The sequence below is a fragment of the Anomaloglossus baeobatrachus genome, chromosome 5 (assembly GCF_048569485.1).
Source record: "Anomaloglossus baeobatrachus isolate aAnoBae1 chromosome 5, aAnoBae1.hap1, whole genome shotgun sequence".
Classification (NCBI taxonomy): Eukaryota; Metazoa; Chordata; class Amphibia; order Anura; family Aromobatidae; genus Anomaloglossus; species Anomaloglossus baeobatrachus.
Genome location: NC_134357.1, coordinates 71,853,731 through 71,873,160, shown reverse-complemented (window position 1 = coordinate 71,873,160; position 19,430 = coordinate 71,853,731). Strand labels below are relative to the sequence as shown.

General features: G+C 47.3%; 1 protein-coding gene across 2 annotated transcripts in view; it reads left to right on the top strand.

The window, feature by feature from the left end:
• LOC142310844 (solute carrier family 2, facilitated glucose transporter member 9-like) overlaps positions 1-19,430 on the top strand; it is a 156,494-nt gene that overhangs the window by 125,411 nt on the left and 11,653 nt on the right. For both annotated transcript variants that reach the window (XM_075348589.1, XM_075348590.1), the window contains exon 10: positions 3,170-3,245. In XM_075348589.1, coding sequence (XP_075204704.1) covers positions 3,170-3,245 — 76 coding nt within the window. The remainder of the gene's footprint in view (positions 1-3,169; positions 3,246-19,430) is intronic.

The window sequence follows — 19,430 nt, the reverse complement described above, 5'->3', positions numbered from 1 at the left end:
CCATGAATTTCGGGCTTAGGGCCAGCTATACAGCTAGCCCTAACCCCATTATTACCCAGCGAGCCACCCGGCTTCAGGGCAGCTGGAAGAGTTGGATACAGCGCCAGAAGATGGCGCTTCTATGAAAGCGCCATTTTCTGGGGTGGCTGCGGGACTGCAATTCACAGCGGGGGTGCCCAGAAAGCATGGGTACCCTGCACTGTGGATTCCAATCCCCAGCTGCCTAGTTGTACCCGGCTGGACTCAAAAATTGGGCGAAGCTCACGTCATTTTTTTTTAAAATTATTTCATGAAATTCATGAAATAATTTAAAAAAAAGGGCTTCCCTATATTTTTGGTTCTCAGCCGGGTACAAATAGGCAGCTGGGGGTTGGGGGGCAGCCCGTACCTGCCTGCTGGACCCGGCTAGCATCCAAAAATATGGCGAAGCCCACGTCATTTTTTTTGTTTGGGGGGGCAAAGAAATCCTGCATACAGTCCTGGAAGGAGGATGCTGAGCCTTGTAGTTTGACAGCTGCTGTCTGCTCTCCTGCATACACTATTGGATGGAGGATGCTGAGCCTTGTAGTTCTGAAGTTGTCTGCTCTTCTGCATACACTAGTGGAGAATGAAGAACACATTGAAGAAGGAAATGACATCAGACCTTTTTTTTTTGTTCACTGATAAAAAACGCATAAAGACGCAGTGAGCAAAAACGCAGCAAAACGCAGCAAAAAAATGCACCAAATCGCGGCAAAACGCGTGCGTTTTGCCGCGTTTTTTCGACGCAGGTGCGTTTTTGTGCGTTTTTAGCGGCCAAAAACGCACAAAAACGCAGCGTCAAAAAGACGCACTGTGTGCACATAGCCTTATGGTACAATCTTGAAGTCGCTTACAGATTCAGTTAAGGTCTCCTTACATCTATTGTTTATCACGCAACGTTTTAGGAAGCTTTGAGCTTTATGTGATAGGAACACCTTCTTAATGCTGTTGCTGATGGCTCCATTTGTTGCGCTAAGATTACTGTGACTTTTACATTGTTCTATTCCATGGATTCCATCTTCTTCTTCTCCTCCTTCTTCTCTGTATTTTCTTTCTTTTTCCTCTTTTGGCTTGAAGACTACTTGTGAAGTTATTTCTGCTACATTATGTAGTGGCTATCTCACAAACAGCAGCACTTATCACATATCGAACAGAATTGGTGACAATTGTCTGATTAATAGTAGTCTCATTCCTGGATCCCCTACTGATCATGAGAATGGGTTCCCATATCTCCCGTGGGAATAGTGGTAGTGCGTGTGTAACCAGTGACCACTCCTCCAACCAGGGCCATCACTAGGAATTTTAGGGCCCCATACTGGAAAAATGTTTGGGCCCCCTCGAGACTCTGCCCAGGCTCCACCCCAGCTCCGCCTCCATCCCTCGAACATTTCATAGTCCCACCAGCCACTCTTAGAAAAACTACTGCATATGTGCATGCACAGGCTGTGTGTATATATATGTATGTATGTGTGTGTGTATGTATGTATGTATGTATGTATGTATGTATGTGTGTGTGTGTGTGTATGTATGTATGTATGTATGTGTGTATATATATATATATATATATATATATATATATATATATATAATAATTATTATAAAGGCTGCTGCAGACTGAATATGCAATAGAGGTTGCTGCTGGCTGTATACTCAATAGAGGCTGCTTACACAAGAGTCTGCATACAAAAGAGTCTGCAAGATGTATATATAGTACAATAGAGGCTGCATAACCAATTAAGGCTGCATAAACAAAAGAGGTTGTATACACAATAGAGGCTTTGGGCTATATACACAATAGAGGCTGCATATACAAAAAGGGACTGTGGGCTGTATACACAAGAGAGGCTGCATACACTATAGAGGCTATACACAAAAGAGGCTGTGGGCTATATACACACAATAGAGGCTACATATACAAAAAGGGACTGTGGGCTGTATACAGGAGAGGCTGTATACACAATAGAATTTGTGGGCTATATACACAATAGAGGCTGCATATACAAAAAGGGACTGTTGCATATATAATAAAGGCTGCATAGACAATAGAGGCTGTATACACAATAGAGGCTGTGGGCTGTATAAACAAAAAAAGGCTGTATACGCAAAAGAGGCTCTGGGCTGTATACATAGTAGAGGCTGCATATACAAAAGGAACTGTGGGTTGTATACACAGGCTGTATATACAAAAGAAGCTCTCTGAAGCTGGGACATGTACACCTGGGTTCATAGTGCACATGACTGGAAGTGCAGTGACTTCTGACCTCACTGACTCTAAACTCTGCGTCTGATGCGGTGACCTCAGACATAGGTACGTGCGTCACCACCGATGATGCTGGGCAATGGGCATTGAATAGTATGATAGCACGCCCGTATGGGCATGCTAACATACTAAGAGGGTGGACTAGTCAGGGGAAATAATGACCTTACAAACAGTTTGCGAACTCATTAACATATAAAGGATCTTTAGAGATACTTTTTCTAAAGATCTCTTTATGTATGCCACTATATACAGGAACAGTTAGGCAGAGATGATTTACTGCTCAAAAAATAAAGGGAACACTAAAATATAATTGTGTTGTTTAAGTATTCCCTTTATTTTTTTGAGCAATGTATATATAATGCACCCAGAACTGTTCGTGGTTCTTGGTGCATATTGGACCTGACAGGTTCCCTTTAATGGTGGTGGATTTAGTTTATGGGTAAAAATTCCCTTCAAACAAGATACTGCCAACTCCTCAGATGAGCCCCTGAGGGCCACTTGTTTAATATTTTAAAGGCAAAGCTGAACTTCAGTTTAAGTCAACTAAATTATATCTGTTTTATACCATTCAAATAATTTCATCACACACATAGTGGAGTTATATTAAAATTTAACATACTGACCTAAGTGAATAGGGCTATGCTACAATATGTGTGTATATGTATAGGTATATATATATATATATATATATATATATATATATATATATATATATATAAAGAACAAGAGTAGCGCTGTGTCTGGAATTTAAAAACTAACAAAACAAAAACCTACCATTTTTCAGATAAAACCTCTAAGCATACAATGTTATATTAAAAAAAAAAAAAAAAAAAAAGGGAATTGAGATGACTGTATTTGGAAAATGTAACAAGTATTTCTCTCTTTCAGGCTCGGATCGCGTGGATGCGCTATGCTAGTGTAATTTTTGTGATTGGAATAATTGCTGGCTTTTGTATAGGACCCGGTAAGTGTTACTTTTTTTTTTTTTTTTTAAAGTATGCATTTACTCCTATATAAAGGGCATCTTTGAGACATCCATATTTTATTTCCATATTCTGTGTTATAGTCTACAGGGCTGGCACATCACTGTGCTAAAAAGACAAATGACGACGTGTCCGATATTTTTATTTTTTATTTTTATCCGATTTAGGAATCAAAAGGATTCAAATCAATGGGTCCATGATATAAACAGATCCAGAATGCTATTGGGGTGTAACAAACCAGGTTGAGGCAGTCGTGGGTGAGGGTTGTAGTCCTGAACCCACCCCGGCACGCTACAGATACGGGGGAGCAGAGTGGTGTATGCAGTGGGTGTGGAGGTGGTACCTGCTGGAAGCTGCTCATCTTGGCCTTCATCCGGCTTCTCTGGATTCTGTTCACGCTGATCGGTATCACACGCCGCGCTATCAGTAACGAGTCCACCACTGGTTAAAACCATAACAACTTTACTGTAGATTCGTTTAACACACAGCTTCTACTTCTTAAAGGCAGTCTTTACACCAAGGTCATTCACAGGCATTGCTTTCTTCACAGAACCCGACTCTTTTGCTACAGCCACCAAGGAGAGGAGGGATGGGCATTCTATTTTCCTCTTTACTAACATTCCGGCTCCATTCTAACAAGAGGACTCTTAGAACCCTTGTTCCTGCCGTGTCAGGGAACCCCACCAGTCAACACTGGCCACGTCTCCTCTCCACACTACGAATGGCAGCCAGCCTAGGAAGGGGGTGCACTTCTCTTTTCCCTGTGGCTTTACCTTCCATAACTGAGGGTTTACTACTTTGATTCAATCCACTTGCTTCTTTCCCTCTTGTCTCCTTTCTCTCTCTGCCTGGATCCTCCATACCACACTACTCCACTCTGCTGAATTTGATCCTGTAGGTCCTTTCTCTGTTTGTCACTACTCCATATCTGCCTGAAAAAGGAAGCTCATTTTTCCTATATCTCTTCTGTGCTCTAAACTGTCCTCCCCGTTTTAAAACAAAGTCAATCTGTCACTCCCTTACATTCCCTTACACTGTGGGACCAGGGGCCCAGTGACACATAATGGCGGCCTGTCAAATTTCACAGGAAAAATTCATACAGAAAAATACATTGCTCTAAAACATTTGTGTAAAACCATAACATCTTCAGGGGCGTCAGGGCAGTGGACACCTTCTTACAAGTGCATCATCCAAGTGTAGTCTGTTTTCTTTTTCTGGTCGGTGGGTAGTTGAGGCTTGGACTTTTTTTAATATGTTGCATATGCCTCAATACTCATATGTATAACTAAGGAACCATGTGGACCTTTATCGTTTCAAATACATATTGTATGCGGTCTGGGGCTGCCCTGTTACCCAATTTTTACTTTGCAGATGGGTGGTATCTGGTGATGTCTGCCCTTTGAAGGTAAGTTGCCACTAGAATCACTACTTCTGAACCACTGGTAGCAACCAATCAGCCATTTGACATCACTCATCTGGGGTGCATAGACTTGTAATTTCATCCCTGATTCTTACCATTGAAAGTCAATTGCTGACGTGTATATACTAAACACTAATCACAATGAAGTACTACCTAAGGAATATCCATGTAGCAAATCCTATTACCATACCAAGTAAGTGCTGCATTAGAAAGGAATTCTCATTTTTAAATAATTTACATAAACCTGTTTATTAATGTCTTGATTGCCAATTTATAGCTCACTGCTGATTTCTGCTTTCAGAAAGTAGATTATTAAGCTAATTAACTAGGTCATCAATAATGTCAGCAGCAATCATTATGAAAAGGGCAGCAGTCAACATGACAATTTATTGATGGAGGCTGATGATCATAAACGAAAATTCTACCCATAGCCAGGTCTCCATCCGACAGCAAAGATGGGTCCAGAGGGCTCCTATAGCTCCATATATACAGAGCCATAGGCACCTTGTGTGATCCTAACAAAAACAAAAAAAAGGGGAGCCAGCACAATCTGAGAGTGGCATGCATCATATAAAAAGTGCAAATTCACAGATTTATTCCAACTGTACTCTAATACAAAATGAGATTTTTAGCAAATAATTGATCAATTTTTTTGAGCCACCCCTGCCACGTCACAGCAAATCTCAATAGGGGGTCCTACTCCATATTATGTATTTCATGTTCCATGTGTGGCGCCCCTGACCTGGTCAGGCACCACTGAGTACTGCACCCATGCTGGGGACAGTACAATACAGGTAATCCAGAAGGCTGACAGGGGTGTGGAACACAGGCGCATAGTGATCAGGTCTCACACATGTACCTTTGAGAGGACCCCTGGGGATCCCAGGAGGGGGCAAAGCCTTGACCTCCACTGGAATAGTGGAGGGGGCCAAAAGCCTCCATCTCCTCTCAAGGGGTGTGGTGGAGAATCTGGTTGCTAGGTGGCGTAGGCAGGCACAAGAGGGAAAAGAGAAGGAGGAGTAAACAGTCTAGAGTCTGCAGCAGAGTGTGGAGGAGTGAGCAGCAGGAAAGTGAAGCTCAGACAGGAACAGCAGTGAAGGTCCCAGATGTGAGCCGGTTAGAGGAGAACTCCAGAGGGCTCAGTGAGGAGCAGACCTGTGGGGCTGTTGCTGTCTAACAGCGCCCGCGCAGTGACTACAGACGGGGGAGAACGGTCAACTAGGAGTGCTGCCTGAAAGCCAGCTTCAGCTAGAGAGTGCACGGAGTGGGAAGTAAGGAGACTTCTAGAGAGCACCAGGCCCAACCGGGCGGCAGATCCCGAAGCGAGGATAGATTCACCTTTCCCTGCTAAACCTGCCGGTGTGGGGCTCTTAAAGCCCACACCACAACACTACAAAAGCCGCAGCCACGTAACCGCAAGATTGGGCCCATAGGTCACAGGAGGCAAGAGGCTGGAGTGGCCTGGTCCGGGGAACAAGCACACGGCAAAACAAGAAGGGGAGAGAGGCTTGGAGCATCTTCCCTGGGTGACCCCCATAGGGACTCAAAGTCGGGGTTACCCCAAACCACCAAGGGCTAAGGAAGGCGAGTTTGCAGTCACCCTCATACAGTCAGCTGGAAGGATACCTGGTTCCCACCTGGTTCATCCCAGTTACGCCCGGGTTACTCACCCTGCCACCTGAAGTGAGTAAAAACCCTGAAAGACACTCTGCCTGTGTGTGGTCATTCTGCGACTTGTGGTACTACAGCTTTACAAAGGGCCCTGGGGCTTGCCTCACTCTCAGGAGGCTACTACACCCGACTGCACCCACCATCAGCCCCAGGCGTCCTCTAACCTGCAGTGGCGGTCCCCTCTGACCGCAAATACTGAGAGTGGCGTCACGATCAAAAACAGAAGATTCCCTACCTGTGACCAGATCCAGCTACGTGGAGTCCCTGAAGGTAATGCACCGACACAACACCGGTGGGGCTTCACATCTGGCGTCACGAACAGGATAAGGACTAGACCTGTTCAGACAGGTGACCATGTGCCTGGGCGGTCCGCTTGAAAAATTGGAAGCGCCGCCATATTGCCACCATGAAAAGCGCGCTGAAAAACAACAGCAGCCCGCGCTGGAAGAAGTTACCGCCCACGAAGAGGTGTGGCTACCCAGAGATCCTCTGCAGAGTTCTGACCTTGCTGATGAAGAAAGCGGAAGCGTCCAGAAACGGCGAGAGAGAAGGGAAGCCACAAACCTGCTGCTGCGGAGAGCAGAAATGGAGTCCAGACGCGGATACCCAGAGCCAGGCTCTGCTGCCTGGTGGTGCCGGGAGCTTGCCATCTTCTGCGACCGGCTGGAGGCCGGGATCGTGCGACGGCTCAGAGAAGAACGCACGGAGCTCCTGGAAATGGCTGCGGCGGTGCGGACCTATGAGGAGGGAGCAGCGCGGAGCCTGCTGGATCGAGCGGCGACGACGATTCAGACCCCGATGGGTGAGTCGAGTGATGCCCCGGCTAGAACAAGAGCCCCGACCCTAGCTGCTACGACCGCGGTCCCAGAGGAGGCGCCCGGTGCGGCAATGCTGAGTGAGGCCGCAGCCACGCTAGGTGCGGCCCGCCAAGCCCAGGCCGCTGCAGCGATGCCCCGCCTGTCCCGCAGGGCTCCGACAACCACGGCAGTGCTCATCCGTGCTGCAGGTGTGACGCTGACCCAGGCTGCCACCCTGCTGAACCCGGTCCGCCAAGACCCCAACGCAGCAGCGACGCTCGTCCGCGCCGCAAGTGATATGCTGAACCAGGCCGCAGCCCCGCCGGGTGCGGCCCGCCAAGCTCCGATCACTGCAGCGACGCCCGACTCAGCCTGTACGGACCCCATCGAGGCTGCGACGCCAAGTGAGACCGCGGCTGCAGTGTCCAGTCCGGCCCGCCAGGAACCGGCCGCGACAGAAATGCCAAGCCAGGCCGCCGCCATGCCAGGCGCGGCCCGCCAAGACCAGGCCGCCGCCATACAAGGCGCGGCCCGCCAAGACCAGGCCGCCGCCATACAAGGCGCGGCCCGCCAAGACCAGGCCGCCGCCATACAGGGCGCGGCCCGCCAAGAAGAGAAGACTACCTCATCATTTTCCCCGGCCTGCAAGGCCAGAGCAGACACCGCTCCCCAGTCCAGAGAGGTCCCTGCTAGGAAGACCCTGATAGGAGAGGACCCTGAATACTGGAAGCTGAAGGCTGATCTGGAGGCCCAGTTCCCGCAAGAGATGGTGGATCGGTATCTGCTCCCTCCGCATACCCCCAAGGAAATACAGGCAACCCCTGCAGCTGCGCCGGAGAGTCCACCGCCCAGACCAGCTGAAGAAAGCCCATCCCCAGCACTGCCACAACCAGAGTGCAGCGAAGAACTAAGGGGGAGAGGAGGCCAGGAAGCAGAAGGGCTGACTCCGACGCCAACGGCAGCAGACCCCTACCCAGAGCCGGAGATGCTGCCCTATTCCCGCTGGGAGGAGGAAGACTTGACACCGTCAGCAGACGAAGATCAACCCAAAGACCTCACCTGGGAGCCCACAGGCATGAACCCAGCCCGCAAGACACGGCGCAGCAGAGCAAAGTATCCTCCAACACCACAGTCTCCAGAGCAGAGAGAGGTCACAGCCAGAGACCTGCAGGAGAAAAGGTGCCTAAGAAGGTCCAAAGCCCAGGCTAGAGGACCCCTTTACAGAGGAATAGTAGAGGACTTCAACTTGAAAAGCGGATACGGCTTTATTGTAGTAAAAGGAATAAAAGAGGGCATATTTGTAAATCGGAGAGATGTTCAAGCCCACCTGCCCAGAGGACATTCAGGCAGAAATTTGAAAATTGGGGACTTAGTACAGTTCACCTTGCATCAAGGAGAAAGGGGCTACTATGCCTTAGACGTAGCACCATGTCCCAGACAAGAAAGACAAGAAAGACAAGAAAGACAAGAAAGACAAGAAAGAAAAGACAGAGATACAGAAACAGATGCAGAACAGGAAACAGACGAAGACCAAGAAAGGAAAGATAAAGAACCTACAGATGAAACAACCACAGACAAAGATCCTACAGATGAAACAACCACGGACGACGACGGAGAGCAAGAAAGTCACAGGTGCCGGTGCCCTACATGCCCACGCCCTAGTGAAAAAGAGGAGTAAAGTAAAGGAAAGTAAGAAGTTTTGACCAGTTAAAGTTTGAAAAGTTTTGTTTGCAACGTTTAAGAAATGCGCCCACAAAAACTATTGTGAGAAATAAACTTTAAGGCTATGAACTTGCTATAGCCACAAACTCTCGCAGTGTAAATAGTTACACCAGTGGCACCACTACCAGGGCCAGCCTGTTTAGGGGCTTGGCTCGTCTGCAACCAGGGGGGCCCGTCCGTAGAAAAGGGCCTTGGCTCACCTGCGACCAGAGAGCACGCCTGTTTATGGGGCCTTGGCTCACCACCACAAAGAGGGTACCTGGCCAGCACCAACTGTGGAGGCCGCCTCTGCATCCTGCCAGAAGAGGCTGACGGCGCGGATCCACCAGGCCAGGTATACCCTGAAACCACCAGCCCATGAAAGCCGCCTCTACATCCTGCCAGAAGTGGCTGAAGTCGCGGCCAACGGGAGAGGAAGATTGGAGGAAAGGTCTGGGGAAACGGATGGCCCAGACCTGGTTACCAACAGGACCGGTGACCTGCCTCCTGAGAGGGTTTTGGGTGGGTTAACGGACTTGTGGGTGGAGGGTGGTGATGTCTGATACCTGGTGCTTTTAAATGTTTTACATGTTTTAATGTTTTATGCATTTTAAAATGTTGTCTTGCAGCCCGAGGACGTGCTGGTGATAACTAAGGGGGAATGTGGCGCCCCTGACCTGGTCAGGCACCACTGAGTACTGCACCCATGCTGGGGACAGTACAATACAGGTAATCCAGAAGGCTGACAGGGGTGTGGAACACAGGCGCATAGTGATCAGGTCTCACACATGTACCTTTGAGAGGACCCCTGGGGATCCCAGGAGGGGGCAAAGCCTTGACCTCCACTGGAATAGTGGAGGGGGCCAAAAGCCTCCATCTCCTCTCAAGGGGTGTGGTGGAGAATCTGGTTGCTAGGTGGCGTAGGCAGGCACAAGAGGGAAAAGAGAAGGAGGAGTAAACAGTCTAGAGTCTGCAGCAGAGTGTGGAGGAGTGAGCAGCAGGAAAGTGAAGCTCAGACAGGAACAGCAGTGAAGGTCCCAGATGTGAGCCGGTTAGAGGAGAACTCCAGAGGGCTCAGTGAGGAGCAGACCTGTGGGGCTGTTGCTGTCTAACAGCGCCCGCGCAGTGACTACAGACGGGGGAGAACGGTCAACTAGGAGTGCTGCCTGAAAGCCAGCTTCAGCTAGAGAGTGCACGGAGTGGGAAGTAAGGAGACTTCTAGAGAGCACCAGGCCCAACCGGGCGGCAGATCCCGAAGCGAGGATAGATTCACCTTTCCCTGCTAAACCTGCCGGTGTGGGGCTCTTAAAGCCCACACCACAACACTACAAAAGCCGCAGCCACGTAACCGCAAGATTGGGCCCATAGGTCACAGGAGGCAAGAGGCTGGAGTGGCCTGGTCCGGGGAACAAGCACACGGCAAAACAAGAAGGGGAGAGAGGCTTGGAGCATCTTCCCTGGGTGACCCCCATAGGGACTCAAAGTCGGGGTTACCCCAAACCACCAAGGGCTAAGGAAGGCGAGTTTGCAGTCACCCTCATACAGTCAGCCGGAAGGATACCTGGTTCCCACCTGGTTCATCCCAGTTACGCCCGGGTTACTCACCCTGCCACCTGAAGTGAGTAAAAACCCTGAAAGACACTCTGCCTGTGTGTGGTCATTCTGCGACTTGTGGTACTACAGCTTTACAAAGGGCCCTGGGGCTTGCCTCACTCTCAGGAGGCTACTACACCCGACTGCACCCACCATCAGCCCCAGGCGTCCTCTAACCTGCAGTGGCGGTCCCCTCTGACCGCAAATACTGAGAGTGGCGTCACGATCAAAAACAGAAGATTCCCTACCTGTGACCAGATCCAGCTACGTGGAGTCCCTGAAGGTAATGCACCGACACAACACCGGTGGGGCTTCACACATGCGGCCTCCTAGATAAATTAAAAGCAGAAGCATATTTGAGCACATATACCTGTAACCTATATATAACTGCTGCCATGTCACAAAAAGAGGCAACTGCGGATAAAAGGCAGCCCAGGTCCCAGCATGTGCAGCAGACGCCACACACACCAGGACTATATCAGAACTGACCTTCACAGTGCCAGACCAGCAATCATAAATAAAGGCAGACCAGACCCAAGTATGGTGCTTAATTAGCAATGCCTGTGAAAAAGGGGTGAGGTGGCTGAATGTGAACAGCCATCAACAGGAGTAATATATTGCAAACCAAGGTCAGGTGTGCATGGCATGGTGGTGGTCAGCCACCAGACCAATGTAGCATAACTACAACCAAACTGAGAAAGGGGCACCAGATACAGAGCCATAGGCGCCTTGTGTGCTGCTGTATTATAGATATTGCTCCTGCTATTTCCATAATCTGATTATGCATGCCATTTTTTCCATATTTGTATAGAATCAGATGCAAATGGAGGCACAGAAAAGCCTCATATGATTTTATGAGTTAAACTTTGTGCATCTCATAGTCTGAGTCACAATACACAAGTGTACATGAGGCCTTAAAGGTGGTTTCCACTATTTTTTTTCAAGCTAGCACTATTGCTGCTTCAGTTATCCCATTTTATAGACACCCCCTTACCTAATTTTATGTTTATTATTACCCCTCTGATGTCTTTTCTCCAGCCCAGGCCCCTTTCTATTAATGTTACATTTCCTCTCTGGCCATTTCCAGTGATTGGAAACTACATTTCACTTAATTCTTAGCAATGGCATGAGAGCTATTGTTAAGAACACCCACTACCCCTTCCTAAAGTTAGGGGGTGATTTGCCTAAAAAAAATAAATAAAAAAAACAAGAAACTTCCACTCTGAAAGCATGAAGATAACACTAGTAAGACTAAACCGCACATGCTCAGTAGTACTATCCGCTGCTTTGTGATATCAGATGTGATGATTAGAGATGAGTGAACCTGAGTTTTGGTATTCGAACGAAACAGACATTTTTTTTTAAAAAAGAGAGTTTGTGTACGGAGATCAGGTGCTTTATGTATGCAAACCACTCAAGCAAGAATCGCTGTGCCCTGGTACACTCAGTGCTCAGCCCAGTGCAGTGTTTGAGCGGCTCGCACTGTGGGTAACAGCGTGTATCGGACGTAGTGTGCACCAAATAAAAAAAAATGGAAAAACATCGCCCACCTGCCCCGGAAGTCTTCTGGCTGGCTGCATGTGGTTGGAGACTAGAACTGCCCAATTAATGACTTCTACTGGGGTTTTAGGTCAAGTCAGTGTCCCCAATTGAACTTTAAATAAAGTCCGAATGAACCCGCTGAACCGAACTTCCACAGGTCCGCTCATCCCTAGTGATGATTATGATTATTTGTATTCACAGGAGAATACAGACAGAACATCACCAGATGCACTGAAACATTTCAGAGCAGTATAAAATGTCCCACAGATATTAGTAGAGATGAGCAAATCTTTGGAATTTCGGGTTCGGCAGGTACAGTTGAACCTTAAAGTTCAGTTTGTGACCCTGACTTGACCTGAACCTCCATGGAGTTCAGTAATTGGGCAGTTCATGGTTCCACCCACATGCAGCCAGCCATAAGCAGATCACTTCCGGAAGAGGGTGGGTGGAATTTTTCAAATTTTTGTTTAATGTGTGCGCACACTGCATTTGATCACACTGATTTTACCCTCAATGTGAGCCAATAAAACACTGTGCGGCTTGCCCAGGCCTTCGCATCAATCATAGCCAAGCCCAGAGCTGCTCGCTTGAGTGATTTGCACTCGTAACTCACTCCAACTTCAAACCCAAACTTTAGGGTTTTTTTGGAAGTCCGTTTCCGAACCCAAACATCGAACTTCAGGTTCACTCATCTCTAGTTAGCTGGAGGATTCTCTTGGCTTTTTATGTGTGGATAAGCATTTGGTGAAATATAAAGGGTGTTGTTTAATACTCTGGTATATTGACGACCTATTCTCAAATGACTATGAGCTGAGCTGCAATTCCCAAGAATGGCCACTAAACAATGATTGAAGCTGTGCCGTTTAGGTTCTGGCCGCGGTTTACCGCCGGCCATATTCGGCGTGCGTAAGAGCTAATTGGTTCAGGTGTTGGATATCGGATCCCCACTGATCTGATACTGATTGTTACCAATATCAATGTAGTCGACAACCTTTTTCATTTCTATCACGCAGTAGGTTTTATGTGTTAATCATAAGTAATTTATATAACAATTTCCTTTTCAAGATGAAAAATACACTGAGTATAGTCACATTTGATGAGTTAGAATTAGGCATATTAGAATTTTCATTTAGTTGAACCCAGAAGGAGTTAAAACCATATTAGCTGCTTTGCAGACTCTATCTTAAAATGATGGATGAAGACTGTGGTGGTTTATCCCATTGATATATTAACTGTGCCTCCAACAAATCTATAATTCATTTTCAGCTAAGAATTTATTCAGTGTAATTACATCTTTAATTAGGATTTTTATGGCTCATTGTTCATAAACAATGATGAATATGACTTTTAAAGCAACCAGGATTAGGGAAAAAATCTGCATGAACACCACTCTATATACTCCGTGTTCTGCATGATTTTTTCTGCATTAAGAGTTCTATATGTGGCATGGTGTGGAAATAATGAACTGGTGTCTAAACCTTCTTCGGAAGCACATTAAACTCATTACACCAACAATGGGCTGAGTGTAGACAATGTTCTATTAACGTTGGACTATAATCAGTTGGTGTTCTCGGAGTTGATTAGAATCTCAAGATTTGTAACCGATGGAGGCGTCTGTTGGAGCCATAGATATTTTAAGCTTGTTTAAATAGAATGATACTGAAAAGGTACATTAAACAAACAAAAAAAGCCTAAAACACAAGACTTTACTTTACATGATCTCTCTTCTTGTTCTATGTTTTTCTATTCCATATTGAAGAGCTATTTTATATTCTCTAGTGCTGGATTGAGTGAAATTTTACAGTGCCTTAAAATATGAATCATATACTGGGTATATTTTGCTCTCAAATACTGCTGCATTTCAGACAAACATACTGTCACGCTATGTACAGGGAAGTACCAAGCGAGTGGCGAAAGGGAAGGGAAGGAGACCCCCTGCGTCTAGGGAAAAAGGAGACTTTGACCCCTGATTAAACAAACTGCTGGTCCCTCATCACCCTAGATAGGTCCCGCACCTATGCGCTGTTTTGGATACCTGACCCTAGGTATCCTTAGTGCTGGACCCTAAATAGGGAATGGGTGGGATGAGCTCTTCGTCAACCCCACTAAAAGCTAAAGGAAGACACAAGGAGGGGGGAAAAAAAGCATGAACTACTTCTTCACAGATGACTCAGGCAGGAGTTGAGCAAAGCTTCGGCAACGATATCACAGAGGAGTACAAGCCACCTGCTTGCAACCAGAGCTAAAATGAACTGAATAATATTACCAGCACCAGTCCAGGGAAGAATGGCGTATTTAAGCAGCAAGAGAATGCTGATGATCAGCAGTTGGGTGGAAGGCGAGCTCTTGCTGGGTCCAAAAGGGGGACAGATAAAAATCCAGCAGGAAAGCTGCCTATTATAATGAATACTAAAATTATAATGAATACTAAAAGCACGAGCAATACACAGTCAGTGAATCTTTGGCACAGCCAAACACACTGACCTTCTATTGCCAGAAACCACATGACTGTCTGTCACACGTGACACACCCGTGGCATACTTTAAATAGTAGACAGGGGACTATATGTCTCAGGATGACCAGTCCAAGAGGAAGGTCTTTGACTGGCTTAACCCCACTCAGCTCCCCATGGTTGACAGCCCTCAACATATACACATATGCCGTTGGCCTAATCCCCCCCACATTAGGTGCTATCTTACAGCTTATTTTTCATTTTATTGTGCCACAGATTTGGAACACAGAACAAACAAGCAAACACTGACATACCGAGAAGAGCGTGCGCTCCATGGCAAAGAAAAAAAATGGGCCCCTACAATTACGGGGTCTTTGTGACCCTTGAGCCAATTCCTTTAGTTGCTAATAATGTCATTGTGGAAAGGGTTTCCTGCACAGTTTTTCACCACTAAAGCTTATGCAACCAACCAAGGCTAAGCCAACTGTCTCCGAAGGTTTGCATAGTAGCCACATGGTCTGATACTATGTTTACTAGAATAAATTGATTTGCACCTCAATTATATTGTTGAATTTTATGATATTCGCTATACCCAACAAATCTGAACAATTTGTGATTTGCAACCAGCAACTTACACAAAGCAAAAGATCGAATCTGCTAGAGAAGATTCACCAGACCTTAGGGGTGCTTCACACACAGCGAGCTCACTGCCGAGATCGCTGCTGAGTCACGCTTTTTGTGACGCAGCAGTGACCTCATTAGCGATCTCGCTGTGTGTGACAATGAGCAGCGATCTGGCCCCTGCTGCGAGATCGCTGCTCGTTACACACAGCCCTGGTTCGTTTTCTTCAAAGGCGCTCTCCCGCTGTGACACACAGATCGCTGTGTGTGTGACAGCGAGAGAGCGACAAATGAAGCGAGCAGGGAGCAGGAGCCGGCGTCTGACAGCTGAGGTAAGCTGTATCCAAGATAAACATCGGGTAACCAAGGTGGTTACCCAATATTTACCTTAGTTACCAGCCTCTGCAGCTCTCACGCTGCCTGTGCTGCCGGCTCCGGCTCTCTGCACATGTAGCTGCTGTACACATCGGGTTAATTAACCCGATGTGTACAGCAGCTAGGAGAGCAAGGAGCCAGCGCTAAGCAGTGTGCGCGGCTCCCTGCTCTCTGCACATGTAGCTGCATTACACATCGGGTTAATTAACCCGATGTGTACTGTAGCTAGGAGAGCAAGGAGCCAGCGCTCAGTGTGCGCGGCTCCCTGCTCCCTGCTCACACAGCTAAGCGGTGTGCGCTGGTAACTAATGTAAACATCGGGTAACCATACCCGATGTTTACCTTAGTTACCAGTCTCCGCAGCTTCCAGACGGCGGCTCTGTGCAAGCGCAGCGTCGCTTGCACGTCGCTGCTGGCTGGGGGCTGTTCACTGGTCGCTGGTGAGATCTGCCTGTTTGACAGCTCACCAGCGACCATGTAGCGATGTAGCAGCGATCCTGACCAGGTCAGATCGCTGGTCGGATCGCTGCTGCATCGCTAAGTGTGAAGGTACCCTTAGGCACAGCTGAGCAGGCTTCCCTATAATGCCATGCAGCTATCCTATCACATGCTATCACGCATCCAATCAGGAGGGACTATGATAGTCCGAATAAAAGTCTATGGAAGGAATACATCAGCCAATCTGAATCTGGATAGTGAGGGACGTTGGTAAGTGATAGTGATGGGGAGAGAAAGTCATAAAACACTGAATAGTAGAGATGAGAGAATATCTTTGTGCAACCTTGGACCAAGATCCAGGTCAGTGTTCTCTAGTTGTGGTCAGAGAATGCATGAATTTCCTTACCTTTTGGGATCGCAGGCTCGTCTTACGATTAGACCATTGAAATGTCACCTGTGCACTGCACGATGTGCATGTAGCACCCAAGGGGCAGGGGTCATCAGGCACGGGGGGTCTCGTACCTGAATTACTTGTCACCGGGCCGGTGTGATGATCTGGGATGTCGTGGTGGTCTGCCCGGCTTCGTGCCCCGAGGTGTACACCAATAAAGAGGGATGATGATGGGGATTGTAGTAGGTAGATGATTGTCGTGATGCCACCTGTGGTACGCGGCCAAGGAACAGCTGCCACTGCTTTCGCTGTACTCCGGGGCAGATGGTAGTAGCAGGTAGAGATAGTATTATTCCCCACAGGTGGAGTGGGCCCTGGAGAGGTTGATGGGGGAGTAGTGATGGCGAGGGCCCTTGGCGCCGAGGCGTGGGGCGACGGTAATAAGAGTCCGAGTCAGATGCTACGGTTCCAGGTGTCTTTACTCCCTTTTTGGTGCTGCTCGCCCAGGTAGTACCGGTCACCCGCTGTGATTGGCCCCGTCGAACCCAGATTCATTTGGAGGTCAGTCCGGTGTGATGCTCGGTGAGTCCCTTCCTCGAGATTATGGGCAGGTACTTGGATGACTCTAGTGATGACATTCACAGCGCCGCCCATAATCTCGCGCCTGCGCAATTACATCACCGGCGCTCGCGATTTGAACAGCGCTCAGTCCTGCGATAGTGCCACTGGGCATGCGCGAGACTTCAGGAGCCTTGCGTAGTATGAGGGTGGCGGCCTCATCGATCTAAATCAACACAGGGGGACGGCGAACAGCGGCAGGAGGGGGAATAACCGAAGAAATACAGCCCGCCCCCGTGGCCAGCAAAGCTCATTAGCATACCAAAAGGTAAGATTTTCTAAAGTGTTTATTTACAGTAGGTCTGAAAGGGGGCCCAATAGGAAGATGAACCTTTCTAGAATGCAGCCCAGGAGCTGCAGAAGGGGATTCTTTTAGTTTCAAAGCGAAAATTCAGGTGACAGGTTCCCTTTAACAGACCTTCGATGATGTCATAACCATATGACCAGTCTGTAAGCCAATGTCTGTACAACATTCACACCAGACTGGTCACATGGCTATGACATCATGGAAGGTCCTTTAGTCAGTGGTGGATGCCCGGGGCACAGCAATGATCGCTTGCAGAAGCTGCCGGAAGACAGCTGCTGAGCGGGTCTGCAGGACGCGTCGTGGGACCTGTAAGTATAATCAGAATGTTTTTTAATAATTATGCTTTTTTATTTTTATACAGCCCATGGACCCAAACAGGACCAAACTGTAACACGAGCTTCCCAGGAAAGCTCGTGTTCGGGATCATGTGCACGAACACTATGTGTTCGGTACGAACCTCGAACTTTACAGTTCGGGTTCGCCCATCACTAGTGAAAATTCACCATGGCATTTGTAGTAGAAGGAGTTGAAAAGAAACAAAACTACTCAATCAGAGAAAATGGCACCTATAAGGCACCTGGATGTAAATGTTTACCTGTTAATAATGACAATGTCTCATCAGTACTGTGGTTCCTGTATGGTCCACAGTCTGATAATGACTGATAGCAACAACTCCAGCATCTAATACTATTCTTAAAGACATACTGGGAGTTGTAGTTTCATGGTTCTATTGACATATAAATGTATTGATAATGGTACTGGTGTTGTATTTATTTACTGACGGTGGTTCTTGTGATGTATTCATGTACTAATGAAGGTTTTGGTGATGCAGTAATATACTGATAGTACTTCTGGCAATGCATTTATCTACTAATGGTGGTTCTGGTGATGTATTCATGTAGTGATGGTGCTTCTTCTGAGAGTAACTAGGTCAGCATACCCCAGTGCAAATCATCTAGATCCACATATCTGACAGCCTATGAGCTGTTTTTCATGGACTGTTTCTGATTTTAAATACATTCATAATTTTGCAAAGCATCAATTGGAGTGCCGGCTTTTACTACTACTAGTACTACTACTACTACTATTATTACTACTAGTAGCAGTAGTACTACTACTGCTACTACTACTACTACTACTGAACTGATTGTGATTCTAGTAACTTGACAATTTACTGATGAATGTTCTGGTGCCATTTTTATGTAGAGTTGATGACTTCTGGTGATGTATTCTTGTACTGAGGATGATTTTTGTTTTGTATTCATGTACTAATAATGATTCTGGAGATAAATACATTACCAGAACCATCATCACTATGCAAACACATTGCAGGAACCATCAATATCACATGAATACAGCAAAAGTACACCCATCTCTACATGAAGAAGTCACCGCAACCACCATCAGTACAATAATACGTCACCGCAACCACTATCCATACAGAAATATGGCACCAGAATCACCATCAGTTTTATTGCAAACTGTATTTGTTGCATGATGGAATAATAATCATGATACATATCCCTTTATAAAGGGGTCTATTTTGCTTCCATTGGGGTATTCACCAATGCTGCACATCGTAATTGAAACCATACTACCCTCATTATAGTTAAGAAATAATAGTTTTCATGACTGTCCTTATGTTTACCTCGTACCGTTTAAATGGTCTGCAAATGTGCCGTCCCGGTGTTAATCAGGCTGCTCGGATCCGGGGTCATCGTGGCTCGAGGGGTCTGGACCCGGCTTGGCGGACACTCCGATCCGTAAAAGGGATTATTTACAGGGGAAAAGTTTGACACCACCTGTAGGTTGCGGTAATGGGAGTACTGCCGCTGCTGGAGAGAGGACCGGGGTAGATGGTGTGAAGCAGCAAGGTGCCAGTCCCTCTGCAGGTAGGGAAGGCCCCAGGCTCAGGGGGTTGGTAGATTTTGGAGGACAGGGTGCAGGGACCAGGGTACTCACAGAGGGTAGTCATGGTGTTGGATGAGGTGGAAAAAGGAGACGCACACACTGTAGGTAAAGTAAAGTCTCTAAGTACAGCTGCCGCTGCCGAGAGCCCGTCCAAGTACCCGGTCCCACCAGTGTCACTAAGTGATTCGAAGCCTGCCTCAATGCATAATTTGTTGTCCGTTGAGGGTCTCAGTGGCTTGAAGCTGTTGGGGGCCCTATGTGTAGTGTAGCCGTGCTTTTAAGGGCTGGCACTTGGGACCTCAGTGGGTTGCTGTGTCTGTAAAAACAAT